This window comes from Rhipicephalus microplus, chromosome 8 (assembly GCF_043290135.1).
Source record: "Rhipicephalus microplus isolate Deutch F79 chromosome 8, USDA_Rmic, whole genome shotgun sequence".
NCBI lineage: Eukaryota > Metazoa > Arthropoda > Arachnida > Ixodida > Ixodidae > Rhipicephalus > Rhipicephalus microplus.
The window spans coordinates 102,162,293-102,186,687 of NC_134707.1; the positions used below are offsets into that span (position 1 = coordinate 102,162,293).

The 24,395-nt window shown below is 45.6% G+C and overlaps 1 protein-coding gene across 1 annotated transcript in view; it reads left to right on the plus strand.

Annotated features, from left to right (window-relative positions):
- The first annotated feature begins 411 nt into the window (after window positions 1-411).
- LOC142768693 (uncharacterized) overlaps window positions 412-24,395 on the plus strand; it is a 58,448-nt gene continuing 34,464 nt past the window's right edge. Inside the window, exons 1-3 of the mRNA XM_075870704.1 lie at window positions 412-664; window positions 1,548-1,698; window positions 6,919-7,107. Coding sequence (XP_075726819.1) covers window positions 618-664; window positions 1,548-1,698; window positions 6,919-7,107 — 387 coding nt within the window. The 5' untranslated portion in view covers window positions 412-617. The remainder of the gene's footprint in view (window positions 665-1,547; window positions 1,699-6,918; window positions 7,108-24,395) is intronic.

Sequence of the window (24,395 nt, forward strand, 5' to 3'; positions counted from 1 at the left end):
AGAATGTTTTTTTTAATACCATTCCCACCATGAAAATGCCATGGTGCCATTTCGCTCATGTGAGATACCGAATAAGAGAAAGATTGAAGCTTGAGGCCAAGGTAAAAAATATTGAATACGGCGTTTACTGAAGCCTACCTTTCGACAATTCGTCTTCTCTAATGCAGCAATAGTGGCATCTTCCTCAGACAACCTGTTACGAGATGTAACTTTTTGCTGCGTTAAAGATAGGATGGCATGCCATCTGGTTTTTTGGAGAAGCACACGTGGCCTTGAAGACAAGATAATTTGTCAGATGACTGGTTTCAGCCACACACAATGTTACGTATATTGAGTAGTCTCACAAGTATTAAGGTTCAACTTCGCTCTTATTAGCCCTAAACAGTCAAGCGCTAGTCACGGGCTGGTCGTTGCACGCGCCAGTTCCACCATCGTGTTTTTCTTCTAACATTTGCAAAGTGTAAGCTAGCGGAGACGTCATTCATAAGTTACTGTAAGTCAGTACGACTGGCGAAACGAGAACAAGTTTTGCTCACCATATTTCTTGTTTCCAGGCGCTGTATCTCTACCTGAAGCCGAGATTTACAAGCACGAGGACGTTATTCTATGTTGTTGGCATGTCTATTGATGATCCAGCCGGCTACCCGATCCTGAAATTGATGAAGTGAGTCCTCGACAATATGATTTGCATATCTTAGCACTTTACAGCAAGTATTCTATGGTATGTGGTTGATAATGGTCCAGAAGTAAGTACGCTGGAGTGTGTGATTTTGACAAACCAAACCTCTTTTACCGAAGGCCGTTAAGAATTACGAGAGTGAATATTTGACACGCACGTGCCGCTGAGCAGCTTTACTTCAGCTTAATCCACGCGTATTAAAATTGTATCTTTGGGCTAGAAACCACTTGAGCTCTCTTTAGCGGAGATGAGGAAAGAATATATGGCATTTGTTTACCTGATCATGTCGCAACATTTATTCATTTACGAAGATGGCAGCTAATTTTCTCATCCACTTATTGCTTCTGCGAATATTGATAATTCTAGTAAAGGCTGCAGGAATAAAATTGACAGAGTCACTCCGGCCTCACTTATGAAAAGCACGCAAACGAACTCAGGAGCCCATCACCTAAGGGAATAACGGAAACCCCCATGGGAATTACATGTTCCGTCACATATACAACTTTCGTCACTTTCTATTTCATTGTGTTGCACAATACTCTTTCCAAACTTTTCTTTCTTCCATATCAGTAAATTATATCAAGGCAAAGACGACGTTCATGTATTCACTTATAAGGAACAATTATGTGTCGCACCGTGAAGTCACCTCATTAAATTCTTGGACAGGCTACACGTCTAAATTGTCTGATAGTAGAACTAATTAGGGTGCTACTTCGCTATAGCAATATTTTCCTGTATAAGTACACCAGGCTTTACCGGTGAGTATGTATGCCCACCGAAGGCGCGCACTCTAGATTTAAGTGGATAAATCTAGAACGTAGTTTGCGTTCAGTCAATCAATGTCGCTGTATTGATTGCTTGTTTTCAGAACCGTGTTCACTCCATCAATGTTCGTCGCCATTGCACACCTTAGCTACCCAGTGAGGAAGTTCAAAGATTGTCGAATATTCCCGGTGGTCGTGGACAGTCTACCTTCGAACCTCACCCGTGGCAAAGATTACACTTATGGACACACATTCGTACGTATTCACTGGCATCACTAACTAAAGTGTAGACTGGATACATTCATTATGACATAACAGAAAAAAAAATCCTGTCAGGGAAATATTTGTGAACATGGGGTATTGCTAGAATAAACATCAGCTCAAGCAGACTTATTCTTCTGGAGCTCCCAGCCTTGGGCAAGACAAGCTTGCCTATGGAAACGCATACTCTCCTCATACTTTGCTTCATGAATTTTTCACCTCTTCAAACTTGTATTTTCTCATATTTTCGCTCCTTTTCGGAAAACTACAACGCATATTCAATTGTACATAAAAGCCAAGGTTGGCAGAAAAAGACTTCTGAATTGAGCAGGCTGCAAAAGAGGCAGAAGCCTAATACCGGTGTCACATGGGCATTTTTTATCGCGATCAATGTCGATCCGGATTGAGAACGATCGGAATTAGGTGCTGCTCCACTGTAACTTTGAATCTCGATTAGGTGCGATCAGGATCAAGACTATCGCGATCCGCGCATCGCAATCTGGCAGGGAGATTGAGGTTCCACTGTCATCTGCATCCCCTGGCCACTCTTGTTGAAAGTGCAATAAATAAAAAAATTGAGCTTAGTTCAATAAAGAAACAATTAGTCAACAAGATGATAATAAAAAAGTCAATTCTAAACTCTTTAAATTTGAACTTTGGCTGAAATGTCACATATTTTAGGATTCGTATTGACCGCATGTAATTATGGGAGAAGCAGACGATAAGCAGATGACCATTGCCTTCCGCGCTTGGCTTAACTCTCGCACCATCGGAGCAGTCGGAGCACCTCGAAGCAAACTGATTGTGAGTGTCACGAGCCTTTCGACTACGTCGCATCGTATGCGCACTTCGTGGTCGAATAAAGACATCTTTACAGTAATTGACCGCTGGCGGGAGGGACTGGAAGACTTGAGAAGTGAAACTCTGGCGCGTACAACGAGGTTGACGATTCGCTGCGACTAAACGGCTACAAGTGGGAGCCATCAGAAATAGCAAAAACATATTAAGACTCTCGCACGGTTATACAGGAAAGGGCAAGAAATTTTCTATTGAATAATGCATTTATGAAACTAATTTTGTTGTGGCACGGAAAGTTTTTGACGTTTGGGCGGTTCTCACACGAATAAAACATTGATGATAAAGGGCTCTATAGCAATCTTGGTTGCCAAGGTTTCTCAGTGACATGCTTAGCGAAATGCAAGCACCACCTCTTGCATTTCGTCTGACCCAAGCTCGAACAGGATTAGCTTGTGCCGTTTAGCAGTGGTCATAAAGTTGATCGCGATGAAGAAAACCGATCCGGCTCACCTTTATCGCGATTAAGTGTCCAAGTGACGCCGGTATAAGAGCTGCCAAAGAAAACTTGTGCATAGTCAAAATTCAGATGTATGCATTCAGAAACAAGCAAAGCAATCTAATAACCAAATTTGATACGGTAGTTAAAGTGGCGCAAGATTTCTAACGAGAGCTGTACAAAGGCCGAAACAACCAGGGTAATGTCGTAAGAAGCGACAATCAGCCCAGAGGAATTTGACTTCCTACCAGTGACGACAGGGAAAGTAAGGAAATGCCTAGAAAAAATGCAGCGCGGCAAATACGCTGGTGAGAATAAGGTAACATTGGACCTGATGAAAGATGGCGGAGAAATCGTTTGAGAAAACTACGCCACCTTCTATACCAAGTGGCGCTTGGCAAAAAGGGTACCGGAATCCCCGAAAAACACGAAAATCATTTTAATTCATAAGAAAGGAGACGTCAACGACTTGAAAATTTACAGGCCGATCAGCTTACGTATTATCTACTATATCATCTACTAAATTGAGGGCGACATTACAGTTCAATTGACCAAAGTACCAAGCAAGATTTCGTACTGGCTACTCAAAAATACACCATTATCATACTAATAACTAGGTAATAGTGAAATGCTCAGAATACAACCAAATCTATACATACCTTTCACAGATTACAAGAAGGTGTTCGACTCAGTCGAGGCAACAGTAGTAATGCAAGCACAACTCAATCAGGGCATTTGGAAACTCTTCATAAACATACTGAAAGAAATCTACAGTGGATTTTTAGCTGACATAGCTCTCCATAAAAAAGCGAAAGAATCCCCATAAAGAAGGGTGCAAGGCAGTACACAAGATTTTTCCAATGCTATTCACCACGTGTTTACACAAAGTTTTCAGGGCCCTATATTGGGAGTAGTGAGTGATAATAGTAATTAGAAGGTGTCTTAGTAACCTTCAATAATTGATGACATTGCCTTGACGAGTATTTCACGGGACGAATTGCAGCTCATGATTACTAAACTGGACATAGAAAGCAGAAGAGTAGGTCTGAACCTATGATGCACAACACTAAGCTACCGTGCAACAGCACACGGCGATACGTAGAGAGACGCTACAAGTTGTAATGAAATACGTGTACTAAGAACAAGTAGTAACTGATGAGCCGGGCTATTAGAATGAAATAACTAGAAGAATAAGGATTGGGTGGATCAAACTTGGCAAGCATTCCAAAATCGTGTATGGTAATATGCCAGCAACCCTGAAGTTGAAGGCATATAACTACTGCATCTTGCCGGTACTTACCTACGGAGCAGAAACCTGGAGGCTTAAAAAGAGGTTCACAATACAGTGAGGATGGCGCCGCGAGAGATAGAAGAGAATATGATAGGTGTAACCTTAAAGGAGCACCGACAATAAAGCATTGGCCTCGCGTTGTTCGGCTGCAATGCGTTGCTGGGTGCCTGTTGGTCATGACATGACACAATGTTTTGCTACAGCATGCGACAGAAAATAACTACAGGTCCCTCATTATCGATCAGTTTCAGATTCGGTTTGAGAGAGCTCAAAAAACTGGGCGCAACTGTCACCAGCTAGCGTGTGCAGATCTTGACCACGCCACCACACAAACCTGTGACACACTTCCGCACAATCCGCATCATGAAATAATTTCGTATAGGAAATGGGACTGCAGTGTCGCCGAACGCAAACCTTTGTAAGTGTGCACCACGGCCACGCACTCGCAACCAGCCGCCAAAAAGTATCGACTGCGGGAACAAACACGGTTAAAAATATGGCGGCTATGGCGTCATCATAATTTGTTTTGTTGACTGCAGCACGGTAACTCGATGGAAGTAGGTGGTAACCTCAAGGGTGCCCTTCGAGGGTGTCAATAGCGCGATGGAGTCGGCAGCTCTTGCAAACTTCAGAAGCCTTTACTATACATTCCCAGCTATGTTCGCTGTTGATATTTTGCAGATGATAGACGAAAGTGGTTGAGAATGAACCCCACAGGCTATCTCGGCCACGAAATTTTGTGCCAAAGCCCCTTTAAGAGTCAAGAAAAGAGCGAGTGGGCCAGGGAAGAAACCGGGGTTGAGGATAACATAGTTGACATCAAGAAGAAGCAATAAATATGGGCCGGCCAGGAAGCACGTAGGCAGGATAACCACTGGTCATAAAGGGATTCCCAGAGAAGCCGAACTCACGAAGGACAGAAAGTTAGGTGGGCCGAAGCAAATACAAAGTTCGCAGGCATACCATGGTAGCAGTAAGCACAAGACAGGGTTGATTAGTGAATAAAGGGAGACGATTTTGCCCTGTTGCGGGTGTAGGCAGGCTGCTGCTGCTTCTTATGATGATGATGGTGAATGGGCACTGTGGTGTACTAGACATTTTAGTGCATTTTATGTGCTTGGCTATACATAGGTACGTACTTGACCGTTCGTACGTATTTACTTGAACGTTTAGTACATCCACTTCATTTCTAAGATCAGCTTGAGTCAAACCATAGCGTTTTATTTTCTTTTGAAAATGTACCACGCTTTGTTTAAATGATGCATAAATCAGGATATATGAATGATTTCTAAAATTAACATACAATCACGATAATGCACGTTACTTTTGAAAAGCTTGAAGGGTTATTTGTAAGTAAACCATGTCTTTCTGCGATGAACGCACTGCGTGCGCCAGAGCAATTTAGTTTTTGGTCAGAGCCTACGCCGTCGGCGTCGGCTTCGTAGGCCCAGCGACGAGGTATACCGGCAGATATTTATGAACGAAAGGCTCCAGAGGCTATTGAGAAACAAAACACTATAGCACATGCGAAATCAGCCATACAATCTAAACGACATTGTTCAGTATTATGACGCTTTCCTTGTTCTTGAGATACCCCCTTCAAGCGTATGCAAGTGATTCTTTTTGCACTGCCCCAAATCTTCTGGAGGTATCCCTCCGAGATGAAGTGCATACTTTTACCATGGGAGGAAAGAGTGAGCAATTAACGAAGAATTTTGCATTAATTAGCTCTTCTATTTTATTACTGTCTAACAGTTTTCATATTTACGTGTATGGACTCCACTCGTCATGCAATATAGTGCAGCTGCCAACAGACATTGGTGTCCACGCGTAGAAATCGCTTGCCAGTATTTTTATTGCGAGGCTGAAGGAATTTAGTTCGAAATGTAGTTCGCAGACGTGCCGTCTCTGGAACCTACAACACTATTGCTGCTGTAAATTTAGGCTTGGGAAACATTCTATCGAGGCTTATGGACTACGTTCTAGAACAGCGTGGTCGTTCGCACGAAAATACGGGCTCTGTGGCGAAACCAGCCAATTTTCTGAGCGCACATGATTGCATCCCATGAAGTTGTGCCGGTCACATATATGTTTCAACTATTGGACTATTTGTGCTCGCCAATTTGTAGACGTTATTTTCCAATAATTCAACCTCTTCCAATAGCGCACTTTTCGGCGAACAGCGTTTCCGGCTACCGAAACACCGTGTGATATCGAGGTACCTTCCCGTTTCACGTTACAACAATGCATTGACCCCTAAATATGAAGGGTTCGTCTAACGTTACGACAACGGCAGCGAAAAGGTAGTCGGTGCCTACAATGCCGACTGGGTTGGGTGAGTTGGCATCGTGATTTGTAACTAAATAGATGAGAGAAAAAAAGGAAAGAAACAGAAAAAAAAGAAACAAAGAGAGGAACAAGTAAACGTGATGAACTCACAGACCTGCATAATGTTCGCACAGGGTGAGTGCTCCAGAGTTTTGATTCCGAAGATGGGATGCAGTTGCTAGACAGCATGCCTTATAGCGATCAGTAGTGCACTGGTTTATTTCATTTTTCCACACAGCATAATCACCTACGCATATGTTAGCCAATCAGAGTGTATCTCTTTTTTCACGTATGATTGCAGAACGAGGCCATGGCGGTTGTTCGGGAAGTCAATAATCTGAATCTCTCAATTCCACTTGCCGTCTCATTCAGCTATAAAGGAATATACTACGTCCCCCAAAGTTATGCAATACCGACAGACAGCAGTTACTACGAGTATTTCATGCCTTGCACAGACCACCCGCCGCCGTACTATGCCGATCCAAAGGAGGTGAGAGAAGTCAACTATTATTTATATTTTCTATATATGGCATTGCTAACAGCATGGGCCTCCAGGAGGAGGCAGATAAAAATATACACTGACCATTTTCGAAACTCAATATAAAACTTTCTCGTCTCTAAAATAAGAAGTAAAGGAGCAAGATTGTTATCACCAAGTAAAAATAAGCCCTTAAAGGAATGAAATGCGCCAATTCATATAGATGCAAAATTTATTTGATTCGTTACAAGTTAGCCCATAAAGCATTGGCAGTCCCATGTACAGAGGAAATCAATGACATGCGAAGCACTAATGAGAAAGGTTCATATGTCTCTTTAAAATCAGCGCAACGTTACTAAATGACTTCCATGTCATGATTATCACGTATGGATGTGTCGTTTACCTGTGTTATCTGTTCCCGTCACGTGATACCAAATTTAGTATAGGCACCGTTCAGTCGAGATTTCCAGTCTGACTGCAGCGCCAGAATACATAACCTAGCGGATAAAAAAACAAACCTTGAGACGGCATCAGTGAAAATGGAAAGTGACACGCGTGTCTCGCAACCTGACTCTGCCGGCGGATTGTGTTCGGGATACACTGGGGAAGCGAGCACGCGTCTCTTTTCGGCGTGCCCCTAACGGTGAATGTCAGAAACTTTGAGATGGGGCAGTGTGAATCGCAGTTCCCTTTGGTCAGTGTGCGGTGCCTATACGTGGAGCTAGCGAAACACCCGTGAGCACGCTTTGAGCGTGGTATGTTGTCATCGTCTTACATGACACGCGTGTCTGGATTATCATGATTGCACCAGTGTCATCCATTGACGTCACGTAACGCCAAATCTGGTATGTGCGACTAGCAAAACGGCCGCGGGCGCATCATGAAGGACCCAATACACTCCAATGCAGCGTTGATGCGTGCAAACGCTAGGCACACCGACGATACGTAAGCAAAACGCGAGCACTCCATAGTCTGAAGCCAAGCGCGACCGGAGTGACCAGTGACCGTCGGCATGGCCCAACGGCAACCAGCGCGAAATGCGACATGCTGCATTTCGTGCCGATGCGTTACCCAGACAACAATGCGTGTCCCTCTTTTCGTGACGGAGGGACGCCGGACACACTGAAACGCACATGCGATAACGCAACGCAGTGCGCGCCTGGGAGTACATGACAGGACCGGCGCCTGGCGTGGAAACGCTTGCGTGACGCAACGAAAAAGCACGCGCACCGCGTCACATCGAAATGTATTGGCACCTTGACAATGGAATGTAGTCATGTTCTCACATGGCACGTATTTCATGATTATTATGTTTGCACAAGACACATGCCTTCGTCATCCATTGGCGCCACGTGATACCAAATTTTGCATATGTGAAGCTAGCAAGACGGCCGCCAGCGCATCATGAGCGTGGCATGTAGTAATGTTGTAACATGACACAGCACCTCATGATTAACATGATAATCATGAGATGCTGTGTCATGTCACAACATTACTACATGCCACAGCATCTCATGATTATCATGTTTGCACAAGTCACATACTGTCGTCATTTCTTAACGTAACGTATTATCAAACTTGGTATATGTGACGCTAACGATACGGCCCTGAACGCATCAGGTGCGTGGCATGTAGTCAAGTTACATGACACGCATGTCATGATTTTCATGTTAGGGTTTGTCGCTTGTGTTCGCCATGCAATCGTGTCATACCATACCAGTTTTGCAACAAGCCATGTGAACGAAACCACTGCCAAATCTTCAGGGCCATGAAAGGTTAATCAAGATATTCAAGACATACATGTCATCATTTTCATGTTTTGAATAATAAAATTTGTTGTTCATACAGGCACGTTATGCCATACCAAGTTTGGTATCGATACCATTGTTGAGAGAGCCAGGAGGGCTAAACGTCGCAGGTGGCTAGATAGATAGATAGATAGATAGATAGATAGATAGATGGATAGATAGATAAATAGATAGATAGATAGAGAGATAGATAGATAGATAGATAGATAGATAGATAGATAGATAGATAGATAGATACGCTTAAAGTCGCCACACTTCGCTAATAAATGCTTCGCACTCAACAGTTGTGTTTTACGAATAAATTAATAAGCGGATAATCACGAAACTGCTCGTTCCGACGAAGCTTGGTCCTTGAATACGACGACTCGTTTCATCTAAGTACACTATTTCTAGACGCGGTAGAACAACTACGAATTGGGATGAGGTGAATTCGGTTTTTATAAACGCTGCTAAAACAAATGCTGTTCCATTCAACCTAAATTTTTAAATTGATATACTGGCGTATACTTATACCTTGGTGAGAATAACTGAAGGTATTAAAGACACTAGGATATTCTTAAGGAGAGAGTAAATTTAATGGTTCGTTTTCTGTGTGAGACACCGTGTTAAAGCTAACAAAACCATTGACAGCAAACATATAGAAGTAACTTGAATGAGAAGCTGAAAAAGAAGAAGACCAAGAAAAGATCACTTGCCGCCGACAGGCTCAATACCTTGAACCTTCAAACAAGGCGTCCGATTTTCTACCATCGAGTTACGGTGGTGGTCCCTTCCCGTCCATTATATGGAGTATAATATGTGCACCTAAACATGAGTGCGTCATCCAGCGCCACCTGTTCCGAACAGCCGCCATTCAAATTACTGTGACTTGCCACATAGACAGTGCTCTAGGCATAGAACCAGATCGTAAAGAAAATATTGGAGTCGTCAGAGGTTCCCGGTGCGATATTTCGCAAGAGGCTTACGGAGCATTGTCAGCCTGTGCTCCGACTTTCCACGTTTTGTCGAGAATTAGCCTACATTGGCCATTTTCTGGTGGAAGTGCTGAAGAAGCATATGGAAATTTTCTAGCGTACTGACTAACTGTATATGGCACATTTAGTACATTACTCATTTCAAGATTACTTTTCTTAAATTAAGACATCATTTGCACTGCGTCCAAAGTTATATCGCCTTTGAAACTAAGGATGACTTTTTTTTCTGTTCTGGAAGAATGCTCACAACATTACTTTGAATAATAATGGTTCATCATCTGAAAGCATAGTGATGTGCAAAATATATGGTCATAACGTCACCCTTTCGCAAGTCCTAAAATTCATATGTATGAAGTGTTTTTTCCCTCTATAGTATCCTTTTGTATTCTTCTATGCACCTATAATTGTTCTATGTGGCCACCTGTGTGCATCAGTCTCCAGAAAATCTTATGGCGACGTAAGTGTGACCAAATAAATAAATTGATATAGTAAATAAATACATTTTCTAGCCATTTTTATTCTTACAACTAGATGCATATCATAGAGAACGAAAAGAAAAAAAATGAAAGCATATTCACGGAGTGAATGATGGAGAGTGGGGCGAAGCATCCGTCCGTCCATTCGTTCTTGCTTCCGTCCGTCCATGCGTCTGTCTGTGTGACCATCCGTGCGTTCATTCGCCCGTACGTGCGTGCGTCTGTTCGTGCGTCCGCACGTTCATGTGTGCGTCCGTTCCTGCGTTCGTCCATGCATCCGTCCCTGCGTCCGTCCATGCGTCCATCCGTCGGTGCCGCCACCCGTGAGTCCGTCCATGCATCTGTCTGTGTGTCCGTTCGTCCATCTATTCAACTCTCCAAGTACCACAATTTCGCAAATGTCATCACATATTCCGTATCTGCACCGCCATCCAGTGGACATTCCAAGGACTAAACGAGAGGTGGCACATGCACACTATCTTACGGCTTGCGCTTCGTGTCTACTTCCTACCTTTAACCACCTCGAGTTCATCGTATATACTAGTTCACTGTATTCATGGCACTGCGGCCCAACGCTCGCTAAACCTTTCTAAAACCAAGGAGGTTATGTCCAGCGAGTATAACGTAGCAACCTTTTTTTTTGTCAGATAGTGCTCAATGTACATGTCAATGGCTGCTAAGGAGGAATGAGAGACAGGAGAATCCGGCTTGCAGGTAATGCGCACGTTGCAAATTTTTAATTGTTCAACAACGCCTTTCCGTGTCATCAATGATCATCACGCGCTGTGTTGGCTGTCTTCTCTGAAGGAGCCCACTGGACGACTTGGCCGTTGGGCATGATGCCTGGAAGAGTATTCCAACTCGGTTGCTTATAAGTCTGGAAGTCTCCATCTCGACGCCGATTGCTTATCCCGCTACCCTGTTGATCAGCCCGACGAATCAGACATCGAGCCTAGCCTCAGCGTCATGTCAGTGTCCCAGTTTCTTCAGATTAGTGATGAACAACGGCGTGATGCTTCTCTGCGACAACTTATTGACCGTCTCGAATATGCTCCGAACGACGCATCGCTTTGCGTGTACGTCCTCCTGAATGGCACGCTGTACCGTCGTAGCCTCCAGCAAGACGGCCCTGAGCTCCCTCTTGTCGTGCCGGAACATTGGCGTTCAACCCTGCTGCACGAGCTTCACGATGAACAAGCCGCTGGTCATCTGGGTGTATCTCGCCGCTTCTTTTTGCGCGGTCTCGCCCGGTCCGTTCGCCGTTACGTGTCCTCCTGCGATAAATGCCAACGTAGGAAGCGACCTACTGCGCCCCCGGCTGGACTTCTTCGACCGATCTCTATCCAAACCGAACCTTTCTTCCGTGTTGGTATAGATCTTCTCGGTCCTTTTCCCGAGTCGAAATCGGGCAACAAGTGGGTCGCCATTGCTATACACCACGCGACTAGGTATGCCATAACTCGAGCGCTCCCCACCAGTACTGCTACTGACGTTGCAGATTTTTTGCTCCACGATGTCATCCTACACCATGGCGCTCCTCGCCATTTACTCACGGATCGCGGCTGTGCATTTTTGTCCCGTGTAATCGATAATGTTCTGCGCTTTCCTTGATGCAGCACAAATTGACCACTTCTTACCATCCCCAAACAATTGGCCTTACCAAACGGCTAAATCACATTCTCACGGACATGCTCGTGATGTATGTGTCCTCCGACCATCATGACTGGAACCTGGCGCTACCTCACGTGACCTTCGGGTACAATTGTTCACGCCACGACACCACTGGTTATTCGCCCTTTTATTTGCTCTATGGCCGTGATCCGACGTTACCACTCGACACCCTACTTCCAACCACTACAACGCCGTCAACCGAATATGCACGCGACGCTATTGCTCATGCTGACTACGCACGTCAGATCACCCGTTCTAGACTTTCGGCTTCGCAAGCCACCCAGAAATCCATCTACGACAGCCGGCATGCTGATGTTCGCTTGTCACCCGGTTTTCACGTTCTCCTGTCGTGCCCAGTTCTTCGAGTTGTCTTATCAAAGAAGTTGTTGTTTTGCTACATATGTCCTTACCGTATCATCCGCCAGGTAACCGACGTCACCTGTGAGATCATTCCTGCATCTGAGACCACAAGCCTGCCTGCAACCACACCCAGTGATGTTCTGCACGTTAGCAGGCTAAAACCTTACCACCTGACTCTTGAAGAACACATTTAATGCTCCCCGAGGCGGAACTTTTACCACCAAGGGGGAGGGGTGTAATGCAACGTAGCTGACATATCAATGGTCAGAAGACGACAACAAGGAAGAGGTCTGTCAGTTGTGCGTGCTGTCTTCCATCTTAGTCGATGCTATACGCGTTTTTCAATATAGATTCTAAATAGACACGCCTCGTGTCATTTTTACGTACCAATATGTACAAGTACCACCCTCTGCGGCCGGTTCAAGAACTAACGAGAGGTGGCTACATACGAGTACGACGGGGCGCTCAGCGTACGGGTTAAGGAGCTTGGCTCTAAAAAATACGTAATATCCCGCTAAGGTAAACTTTGCTTATATGTGAAGCAGTGGGTGCTAACGCTTACACTGGTGGCGACGTCGATGCTCCCACTCAGCGCGACGTTGCACAGGAGAAAAACGAGAGAAAGTGCAAAGCACGCAGTGATGGATGAATGTTTCCGTACTGGAACACGCCAATCGCTATTAATGGGCGATCATACTCAGAAGACTCTGATTGAACAGAGAGCCCGATAGTCCACTTTTAGGTAATGTGCACGGTGCAAATTTAGATTGTGAAACAACGCACTGGAGAAATACTTCACCGGCACTACCTTGGAGGTCTAGATCCAGTGGCTACTTGACAGTTTTCCAGAAGGAAGTTAATTTTGGTAAATGCGGAACATTTCTTAGTCGCACGATATGTTGCGCTTCAACGTAGGCGCTGGCGCCGTTCACACCCCCACTACGCATGCTCGCTTAGGCTGACTCAAAAAGACACCCGTGAAACTGTTGCGTCTCCCCCCCCCCTTTCTAGCCTCTCAAGGCAACGCAGGCAGCGTCTGCTAGTAAAAAAAACAAACGCCAGGCCTGCGTAAAAGGCGCAGCACAGTCACAGCGAAAGCTCGAAGAGAGGATTTTATGGCGCTTTTCTAAACACTCATTGGGCTCATATGGTGGTTTTGGGACGGTAAACCCCACATATCATCAAACACTCATGGGTAGTTGCTGCAAGCACACTTGCTTGATATCTACTACGGCATTATTATTATAAATTTTTAGTAGTAGGCTGGCATTCGCTATGCTATTTTTAGTCATTCTTCTGAAAAGCGTAGTATTCGCTAAGTCGTTGCAACGAATTTCGTAGCAATTGTTTATTCAGTGGTTGACAACGATGAAGAATTATGCTTGATGTGGGTATACGCCACAGTTAATAAGTGGACAAGAACAAAATTTCGTAGTGGGTTGAAGCATTAGGGAACCCACTCATTACGCTATTCGTATTGTGCGACGACTGTTTGTTCGTTCGCTGTTTCATATTGCTTTATAAGTCGTATATTTAACGCTATAGTTTTCCCGACATCAAGCCAGCCTGGGGCAAGTTAGCAAACAAGCCCCAAGCACTGGCGTCGCTCAGTCTTTCTTTCGTCGGCACTGACGCACGTCGGGCGCAAAGATCTTGTGCTCCGTAGAAGCGGCGTTTGCGGCACAGACTAGCCACGGTAACAGGATAGCCGAAGATCAAGACGCAGTTTACCATAATATTTTGCCACAACTTCCCTAGAGACGCATGTCATAAAACACCTTGTTTTTACACGGTGATGTGCGAGGCCGACCGTATCAACTAGATTTACGAGGCGCACTCACTTGCACGGTTCTGCTGCCGGAGGTGTTGGCACTGGACGCCTACCAGATAAATCATGTCTGGGCTATCACCATGGATGCTACGAAACGCTTGCTGGTCGTGAAGGAGCTGGAAGTCAGAGACCAACGCTGCATCACCGTAGACCCCTAGTATAGCAGGCGCGGCTGCACCTTCATTGGTTGTTTTATGGCGTCAACGATTAAGACTTCCGAACGGCGTCAGCAGCTTTTCGGAAGGTCATACAAGTCACCCCGTAACATTGGCTTCTCTCTGTGTTGTCGTTTTGATCTTCTTGTCTCTGTGTCGTTCGTGTCATTCTTGCCTCTTTGTCGTCGCTTTGTTCTCGCGCTATAACTATCGCCGTGCCATACCAACTAGCCCAAGCTGCCGCACTTCGCGTTTAAGAAGTCAGCGACAAGGAGTTAGCTACGTGGTCTGTGCTTCTTAAGCTCAACAGTGGCGTTAAGGTTGAAGAACCCCCGCATCAAATCAGGGTGGCTGGTGAACTGGCACGTGTGGTTGCGCCTGGTCAGTCAATGCAGTGTTTGCGCTGCCAAAGTACCTGCCATGTTAGAAGAGAGTGTAAGGTTCCCCGACGGTAGCGCTGCCGTTGGTTCAGCTGCAGCGAAGATGAGTGCATGCGCACGTACGCATTAGCTATCGTACCAGCTGAAGGTGAAGACACAGCAGAGTTGGTGATGGATGCGACCAAGGCTGAGGGCGTGGTGAAAAGGACAGTGACGTGGTGAACCCACATGCTTAAACAGGTACACCTACACCGATTGGTGGTGATGGCTTAACAGTGCAAGCTGACAAGGCACCTGAGGAGGTTACTCAAAAGCCAGCTGGCCAAACCGAGGAAGGCTACACAAGTACCCCTTGAAGGAACTCGAGCCGGTGGAATTAACCGAACAACTTTCAGTGTCGAACGAGAGTACCAGTTGTGGGGCACCGATTAAAAGACATTACGAACAGTCTACAGGAAGGAGTGGGGTGCCCAGTGGAAAGCATGAAGACGGGCCATCTGCGAAAGCGACGTCGTTCCGATGTAGTAGCACAAGGCTGCGTCCGAACCTGATTTCGGACAAACACGGGTCACCATTGTCCTCCAGGGGCACAGGACCACCTGGAGGCTCTGAGGATGTCTAGCTCCGTGCTATGCGCTGAAGGCAAGCATCATGCCCAAGGCTAACTTCTTCACTGTGTATACATGGTTTTTGCCACAAAATTTAGACTGGCAACGTTAAATGTTCGAGGTCTCGCCAACAAGCGGAAACAGAGCCAAGTCTATAAGCTGCTCGTGGATTATGCTGTGGATGTATTAGCTGTATGAGAAATGAAAGTAGACGGTAATGAAGAGACCCGGCACATGATGCTGATGTTTCCGGCGCGTTACTGCGCAAGGCAGTAGGCACGTCTGCAGGCTGTGTCTTATTCATTAAGAAGTTACCGGGCATGGTAGTGTAAGTTATTTTCTCTTGCCTGTCTGGTAGATTGGTTTCCTGTGTTATTGTGTTAAATAAATGCCAGTAGTGTGTGTTTATTTATGCACCAATCATTTGCGAAGAACGATGACATTTTTAAAAGCTCAAAGCTTACTTATGTTTGAAAAGGAAATCTGTATAACTTGGTGATTTTAACTGCGTCCTTAATGGGCGAGATTGATCAAACGGGCACGTCATGTACGACAAAAGCAGTAAGACGCTAGCAGACACAATAGGGAATTCAAGTTAGAAGACGTGAGTGGCTGTATGGAGGGAAGGCGGGAAGCAGGTTTCACACATTTTCTCTTGAACAGCCAAGCACGCCTTGATTGCATTTACGTGCCGCTTGAAATAATAACCCCCCGTAAACATATGGTGCCTACCCAATACACTCTAGCGACCACTGTTTAGTTAAATGCGATATGGGAGAGAAAACAAAAGGTGGAATTTCGTCATGGAAGCTGTGGTGAATTTCACTTTGATCACAGACGAATATTTGTTAAGATCAGGTTATGAACTTCTTCAATGAAATAAAATGGATGATGAAGGTAAACTTGCAAGACAATGGGAACAGTTCAAGCAGCGAATAAAAATAACGGCCATTTATCGTTCTTGCGCATTAACCACGGTGCACTCATTTGTGCGTAGAGCTGGGGCTTCAGCTGATGGAAAGACGCCATTCAAAAGAGCGTTGGCGGTAGAAAAAACGAACTCTCGACGGAATCACAATGAAAAAAAATAAAGTAGGTTGGTCACGAAGTAATTGATATCGGCAGCATTTCATGCATATTTTGAAGGCATTATGAAAGCCTTTTTGCTGGTAGAAAGGTACACCAAGGAAAATTTAAAGCAGAATACTTAGGGCGCATGCCACAAGTGAGTGAGGAAGTAAAAAGCATGTCCGCATCTGAACTTGAACGGGTGATTGATCAGTTAAATTCCCGCAAGTCTCCGGGACCAGAATGTCTTTGTGCCATATGGCAGAAGTGCTTTAAAGTAAATTGTCTCCTAAACGTGCAGTCGTTTTCAATAAGGCATATAAATAAAATAAATACCGCCGTCCTTTCATGAATCACGTACCGTTTTGATTCCAGAGACATATGAGGTTGAAAAGCTGAGGCACGTGACAGCATACAGGCCAATCGCACTGACAATCGTAGACTACAAAATATAATAAAAATTTTGGCTGCTAGACTTCAGTGAGTAATAAAACATATCGTTGGGCCACCCCAAACACGTGAAATCAGCGGTCGTTCCAAAGTAACAAATGTTCATAAAATGCGGTCTGTTCTCAAATGTGTTAACATGAATCTGGCTCGTGTCGCACCACTCCAATTGGATCTGTAAAGAATTTGAATGCGTCGCCAACGCTTTTTTGTTTGCAGTATGGAGCACGTCATTGTTGGTAAAATATTTATGGACACTGTAGCCATCACATATCAAAATCGTAGTACAAAACTAATATTTAACATGACGGGCGCGCCCCCCCCCCCCCCTAAGAATTGAGCGCCCAGAGCGTAAATCTGGCCGTGTTAGTCCCCTGTTGTTGTGCGTCCACATTGAAACATTATGGCGGTCGATACTGCAGAAAGATAATAATAGTGGGTTTAGAAGTACTTTCTGAGGCGGTATTTAAGAATCAATCACAGTTTATAAATCTTCAGCTCAAGTTCAAGGAAGCCACATAAACTGGGGTAAATGCCTTAGCTTTTGGCATAGATATGGGGCTTTCACCCCGTAATTTTTTGCTGCCATTCAATCGGTGAAAACGCCTTTTAAATCTCTCGTTATTCGCTCGAGTCATACAAATAGACTGACGATTATTGTACACACCAAACAAAAGAAATGTAAGAGAAAGCGCATAGATGGAATGCAACTTATCTGTCCAAGTTTGCAAGGGCTGCTGCACGCAACTGTTTTTTGTGTCTAAGCTACAGTATGTGCTGCAAGTGCTGTACTGTTCACCGCTCAACGTGCAAAGATTACATGAGGTGTATGCAATACTTGTGTGGGGGTCTAACTGGGAAAAGTGTGGCCGCACGAATTTGTTGTGACGGGTGAAGTGTGGAGGTCTTGGGCTAGGACATTTGTTTATCAAACAGTTGATAAATAGGTTTTTCATTTTCCGCGAAACAACAGATCCTTTCTTACTAACAGTGTGTCAAACAAGACTAAGTAGACTGTTTCCCGAGTTTGTTGTAAGCACTCATGTTACTACAGGGGCTGTGCAAGAATACACGAAGAAAGTTGTTTCCAGCGTGCGGTTTTCGGCAACGCTGTGTTCGGTTTTTAACTGACTACCTGTGGTCTGTTGGAAAGAGAAAACTGTACAAAGAAATTTGTGACACTAGGCTCATCATCCCACTGTACAGAGCTCTATATACAGCACGCAAGGGTCAAAATTTACCTAAACAAGTTAAAAAAATGCCGGCAGCTCCAAGTGCAGAAACGTTCTTTTTTTATTTATACACCGGAACACTTCCTGTAAGAACCTTCCTAGAGGAACGTAGGTTTTATATTGACGCGCGTATGTGCCAGTGGTGAGGACAACGAAGCAGCGCGAGTGTCTTTGGCCGAGAACAAAAGACACTCGCGCTGGTTCGTTATCCTTACCTTGGAGATCTCACTGTTTAATCTGTAACAAACAGGAAACTATTGTTTTCCTGCACTAATGGGAAGGAGTATACTTTTGGGACGTATTACAATGGACAATTAAAAAAGTCTCTGTTAGACTCTCATGGAATTAAGTATTTGGCAATAGGGAATGATGATGGATTACCTTTCGATTTCATCATGATGAATCCCTTGCACAGTATTTGGTGCTCAGGAATGGCTGGATTTCATTGTCATCCCGACAGGACACCAGCAGAAGAGTATTTAAAACAAAATACCTCAAGCTTTGTCGAGGCAGTAAGAACAGATGAATGTGTACCTTTATGGTCAGAAAGGGTAGAAGCCCTACTGACCATGAACGAATGCTATGACGTGATGTGTTGTAGTGATGCTTGATGGCTGTAGTTACTTTTGTTAGGTTTCTTGTTTATCTTTATATACTTTATCACCCCACGTGCGAAGTGTAACCGGAAATAAAGAAAAAATTACCAGCGTGGCTCAGTGGTAAAGTGTTGGGCTGGCAAAAACGGGTTCAAGCTCCACTGTGTCAGTATTATTAGGTTTTTTTTATAATTTTGTGCGATGTGGTTACGGACACCGATGGCAGCAGCGGCAGCGGCAGCAGTGGCGGTGGTGGATACTACGGCGCCGTGCGTGACACGAGTTCTGATCTCATAAGTGTTCGCTGGAAAACGACTGCTGGCGCAGCGCACCCGTTCACCACGCATTGGGGTTTCAGCAAAGAGCGAATGCACTTTATAAGCGACCCCGAATCTGCCGTCTGTGTAGCACCTCCTCCTCTCCCCTAGCAACAGCGCGACGAGCGGAGAGGAGCATATGTGGCTACGGCGCAACGACGTCACACACCACGTGCTTGCGCGCGCTCCGCTCCGCTCCGTGGCTGCACGGGCGCGCGCAGTCACGGAGCGCGATCTCGAGCAAGTCGTCTCGAGTGACTTGCTCGAGAGCGACTTGCTCGAGACGACTTGTTCGAGATCGGCAAGTTGTCATAAGTAAGAATCCATCGCAGGCATCAACCTCGACTGCGATACCTCCAACAACCAGAACAACGCAATCGAATGCGAGCATTGCACGCGTCGTTGAACATGTCGCGCCGGTTGAAGAAAAGGCAGCGCGGCCAAGGGCCCGTGATGCCGAGCGCAAGCGGACGAAGCGGGCCGCGGACATAAACATCGTTATGGTGCGAATTTATTGTCACATATACTCGTAAACTCACCAAGATTTCCCGAGAGGGTCTAATGTTTCCTGGGTATCGCAATGTGATCACACGGGGAGTTTACGCTAACTCACTGGCAGTTTTTTTATAAAGCAATTTTAGCAAACTTCGACAACTTTCAGCGTATCTATCTATCTATCTATCTATCTATCTATCTATCTATCTATCTATCTATCTATCTATCTATCTATCTATCTATCTATCTATCTATCTATCTAGCCGCCTACGACTTTTATTTCTCCTGGCCGGTTCGATAATGTTATCGATACCGAAATCGGTATGGCACATCATTAATATATGAAGAACATCAGTGACTAGTCATAACATGAAAAGCATGACATGCATGTCATGAATGTCATGATATAAATTTGATGGTCTTGATACTCTTGAGGCGGTTTCGTTTATAGATATGTTGAAAATTGGTTTGGGACGACATGACTGCATGGCAAACACAAGCGGCAGACCCTAACATAAAAATCTTGACATGCGTGTTATGTAACAGCATGACTACATGCCACGCTCATGACGTGCTCGCGGGCGTTTCGATAGCTTCACAAATACCAGGTTTGGTATTACGGGACGTGAATGGATGACGAAGATATGTGACTGGTGCAAACAAAATAATCATGAGATGCATATCATGTAAGAACTTGTAAAGTACAACTCTCTGGCTTTGGCTCAAGTGGCTTCACTGCATTGAGCAGATATGACCGAATACCAGCCGATAATTGAAATTTAGTATTGAAAACGGTGTTGCATGTCATGTAGTTTTATAATAAAAGGCCGACGTGCCTACAGAGTACCTAACAATCCCCAGATAGTTGCACATGCTCGTATGTTGTCATGTGAGAAAATGACAACATACCAATGACGCGCTCATGGCCGTCTCGCTAGCTTCACATGCACTAAATTGGGTATTACGTGACACGAACGCATGACATACGTAAATGACATGTCCAAACGTGATAATCATGACATGCGTGTTATGTAACAACATGACTAAATGTCACACTCATGACGCGCTCGCGGCCGTTTTGCAAGCTTCACGTATGCCAAATGTGGATTACGTCACGTAAGTGGATGACGAAGTTATGTGACTGGTGCAACCATGATAATCATGAGATGCGTGTCATATTAGAACATGACTATATGCCATACTCATGACGCCAATACACTGAGCGACAATGCACATGACCCGGCGTGCGTGCACAGCAGTGTTTGTTTTCTCGCGTCACGCTGGCAGTGCCACGCCAGGCACCGATTCGCCCGCCATACACTCGTAGTCACGCGCAGGGCTGCGTTGCTTTGACGCATGCGCGTTTGAGCACGCCTGGTGTCTCTCCGTCACGGAGACAGGCAGATGCACTACTCTCTGCGTAACGTCGTCGGCGCCAAATGCAGTATGTAGCGTTTCGCACCGGTTGCCGCCAGGCCGCCTCGAGAGACACCGGTCGCACTTGGCGTGAGTGCTCGTGTTTTGCTAGCGTAGCGTCCGTCAACATTACGTTGGAGTATATTGGGCCCTTTCATGATGCGCTCGAAGCCGTTTCGCTAGCTTCACATATTCCAAATTTCTTTTCACGTGACGTGAATAGATGAAGAAGGTAAATGACAGCTCCAAACATGATAAATATGAGATGGAAGTCATGTAAGACATAATTTACTTCCGCCTAGTAACGTTGTACTGATATTAAAGTGACACATCAACCTACAGAATCGAAAGTTGGGCTAGTTGGATATGCATGGTATAACTGTCAGTTCAAGCGCACGAATAAACAGAAAGTAACAGAGTAAAAGCACTTGTCCTCTCTTCCTTTCTGTTTATTCGTGCGCTTGAACTGACAGTTATACCATATCAACCTACCTCATTCGTACTTCGCATATCATCGATTCTCACTGTAAGTGGGATCTGCCTTTTTTTTTTACTTTAGCTTGACGTTTGAAGAAATGCTTCTTCTTTTTTCAATAAATAATAATAACAGACGACATAAGAGATAAGAATTCTCAAACTAAACCCAACTACGCAGCATTCATGCAATATCCCCCCCTTCTCTGAGACGTACTTTCTCGAGTTCCCCCTTGGAATTACGTGGCCGGCGAAGTTTTTTAAAGCCAGGAACTCGCTAGCAGACGCTGCCTGCATCGGCGTTGCGAGGTGAGGGAGGGGACGCACCTGCGTAGTGGGAGGAGTGTAAACACCGCAGGGAGGAAAGCATAGAGCAAAGAGACGCGAAGCTCAGTCGCAGTGCGGGGTTGTACAGGCAGCGGGGAGGAAAGCCTCCCCACCGTCTGTACGAGAGAGAGGGGGGTGTAAGAGAGAAAGGGGTGCTAGCGCAGGGGAGGGAGAGGGGGGTGCTAGCGCAGGATATCAGACTCTCACTGCATCTGCGTTGCAGAACGAGGGAAGAGGGAGCATGGGAGAGCAGAGAGAGAGCAGTGGATGAGCGCGTGCATGCGCAAAAAAGGTGGTCACGCCGCACCCAGAATTGAGCTCAACTCTCCGGTTTTTTTCATCTATAGTAGCCGTGACATGCTGAGCGAAAAGATAACCTCGCCACACTTTTTATGGTCCCTTCGCGGCCTGCAATTTGCACTTTTTAATTTCTCTTCTTCGATACTGGTGAGAGGGTTCGTGAAGATTGATGCCATAATACATTAATGCAGCTGGTCAATCTCAATGGTTCACTCGTATATCTTTTTACTTTATTGCAAGTGGAAAGCATGAGGGTAAGGCACGCGGTTTACAACGTTGATGTTCGTGAAAGTTGATAGGAAAGTGCATCCACCCTATTGGAAAGCCTGGGTTGGTGGATAATGCCACGTTACCTACGTGGAGAAAGAAGAGAGCGAAGAAATGAATCGCTGCTGTGGCTGAGTAAACAGTCGTCCACTTCGAGTTTCTCTCTATCGTTTCCTCTCGTGACAGACTAGTGGAGGTGCTGGGTACTCTACTACAACGTTTCATGCCTCCTGGTCCTGAAACAGGAGCAACCACCACCAGTGCACCAGGATCTGCTGATATCCATCGAAGCAGCCGCCGCCTTGAAGGACTACCACCATAGTACGGCCCCTTGGAAAGTTGCATGAGCAGAATGTTTGCAACATTCACAACCCAAACCGAGCATGACCCATTCGCTAGCGTACCCTGTGTCATCAAAACGCCTTGCACACCCAACCCATTCTACGGCGACGCCGGTGAGGATGTCGATGACTGACTCGACCATTTTGACCGGGTCGCTGCCATCAACGACTGGGACAATCGCCGTAAGTTGAAGAACGTGTACATCTCCCTCTTAGATGCGGCCAGAGTGTGGTACCAGAACCACGAATCTTGATTCTCAAGTTGGCAGGAATTCAATCGGCAGCTTCACGAGGCGTTCAGTAGCCCCGAACGGAAAGTTAGAGCGGAGCAGGCACTTTCTTCGTGGTTTCAAATGCCGAACAAGAGCGTCACCACGTTTGTCAAAGAGTTGTCGCGATTTTTGTGACGAGCTGACCCCCGCATGCCGGCAGACAAAAGTGCACCTTCTAATGCGCGCCGCAAAGAAGCAGCTTTTCGCGGGGCTTTTGCGCAACCCCCCTAGGACTGTGCCGGAGTTCATACGTGAAGTCACGATTTTAGAGCGCATGCTTCGGCAGTGGTTGTCGCAGTATGAGTGTCAGACGGCCATGTCCACTGCGTGCTCGCTTGTACCAGGAGGTGATAACAGGGAGGTCCTCACAGAACTCTTACGATAGGTTGTACGCGAAGACCTTCGGAAATCTCATGCAGCGTTCCCTTCGAGTATTGCTGCTCTTACGGACGTTGTTCGTAACAAAATCAGGCAGTTCGTTCATTCGTCACCACCATCGCAAGTTGAACCTCCGACGCTTTCCTACGCGGATGCCCTAGGCGTCTCTGCGCCGTCAACGGCACATTTTTCTTACACACCTGCTCGGACCTACAGATGAAGGCGACGTTGTCCTTGACGAGTTGTTGTAGAGGGTCAGTGATGTTCAAAAAATTGGCCACGAAGCGGCGGTAATAACCACATATGTCCAGAATGCGGCATACATCATGCTTTGTTCTCGGTATCAGGAACGAAGCAACTTCCATAGCCTTCTCAGGGTGGGAGCGAACACCACAGCTACTGACAATGTGGCCAAGGAATTTGAGTTCCTCATTTCGAACATAACACTTTTCCGGTTTCAGAGAGAGGCCGGCAGTGCGAATAGTCAGAAGTACTGCCCCAAGCCGCTCAATGTGCTGTCAAGAAGTCGCAGAAAAAACAACTACGTCGCCAGAGTACACTGAACAAGAGTGCCAGTTCAGGTCACATGAAACTGTGTCCATAATTCATTGGAGTCTGGCTAGAGCGGAGCACAGGCCAAAAGGGAGAACTTTAAATTCATAAAGACCGTCAGGTGTAATAAACGCTGTTTTTTCTCGTTCCCCTTCATCTACTTCAATCTGCCAATATCCGCTACGCAGATCCATGGAAGAGAAATAACGGGCGTGCCGCAGGTGATCCAAGGAGTCATCACTGTGAGGAAGAGGATATACAAACGCCTTTTTTTCGTTATCTTGTTCAGTTTGTGGTAGTCGACGCAGAATTGTAGTGAATCATATTTCTCTTTACCCAGAACAACTGGTGACGCCCATGGACTAGCCGATGGTTTAATTACGTCATCGTCAAGCCTTTATTTCACTTGATTACGGATGGCATCCTGCTCCTTCTGCGACACGCGCTAAACGTGTTGGCGCACGGGTTGGACGTTCGGCTCAGTGATAATTCCGTGCTTCATTAGAGGGGTCTGCCGGACTTTCGACGTAATGGGAAAACGGTCAATAAAGAATA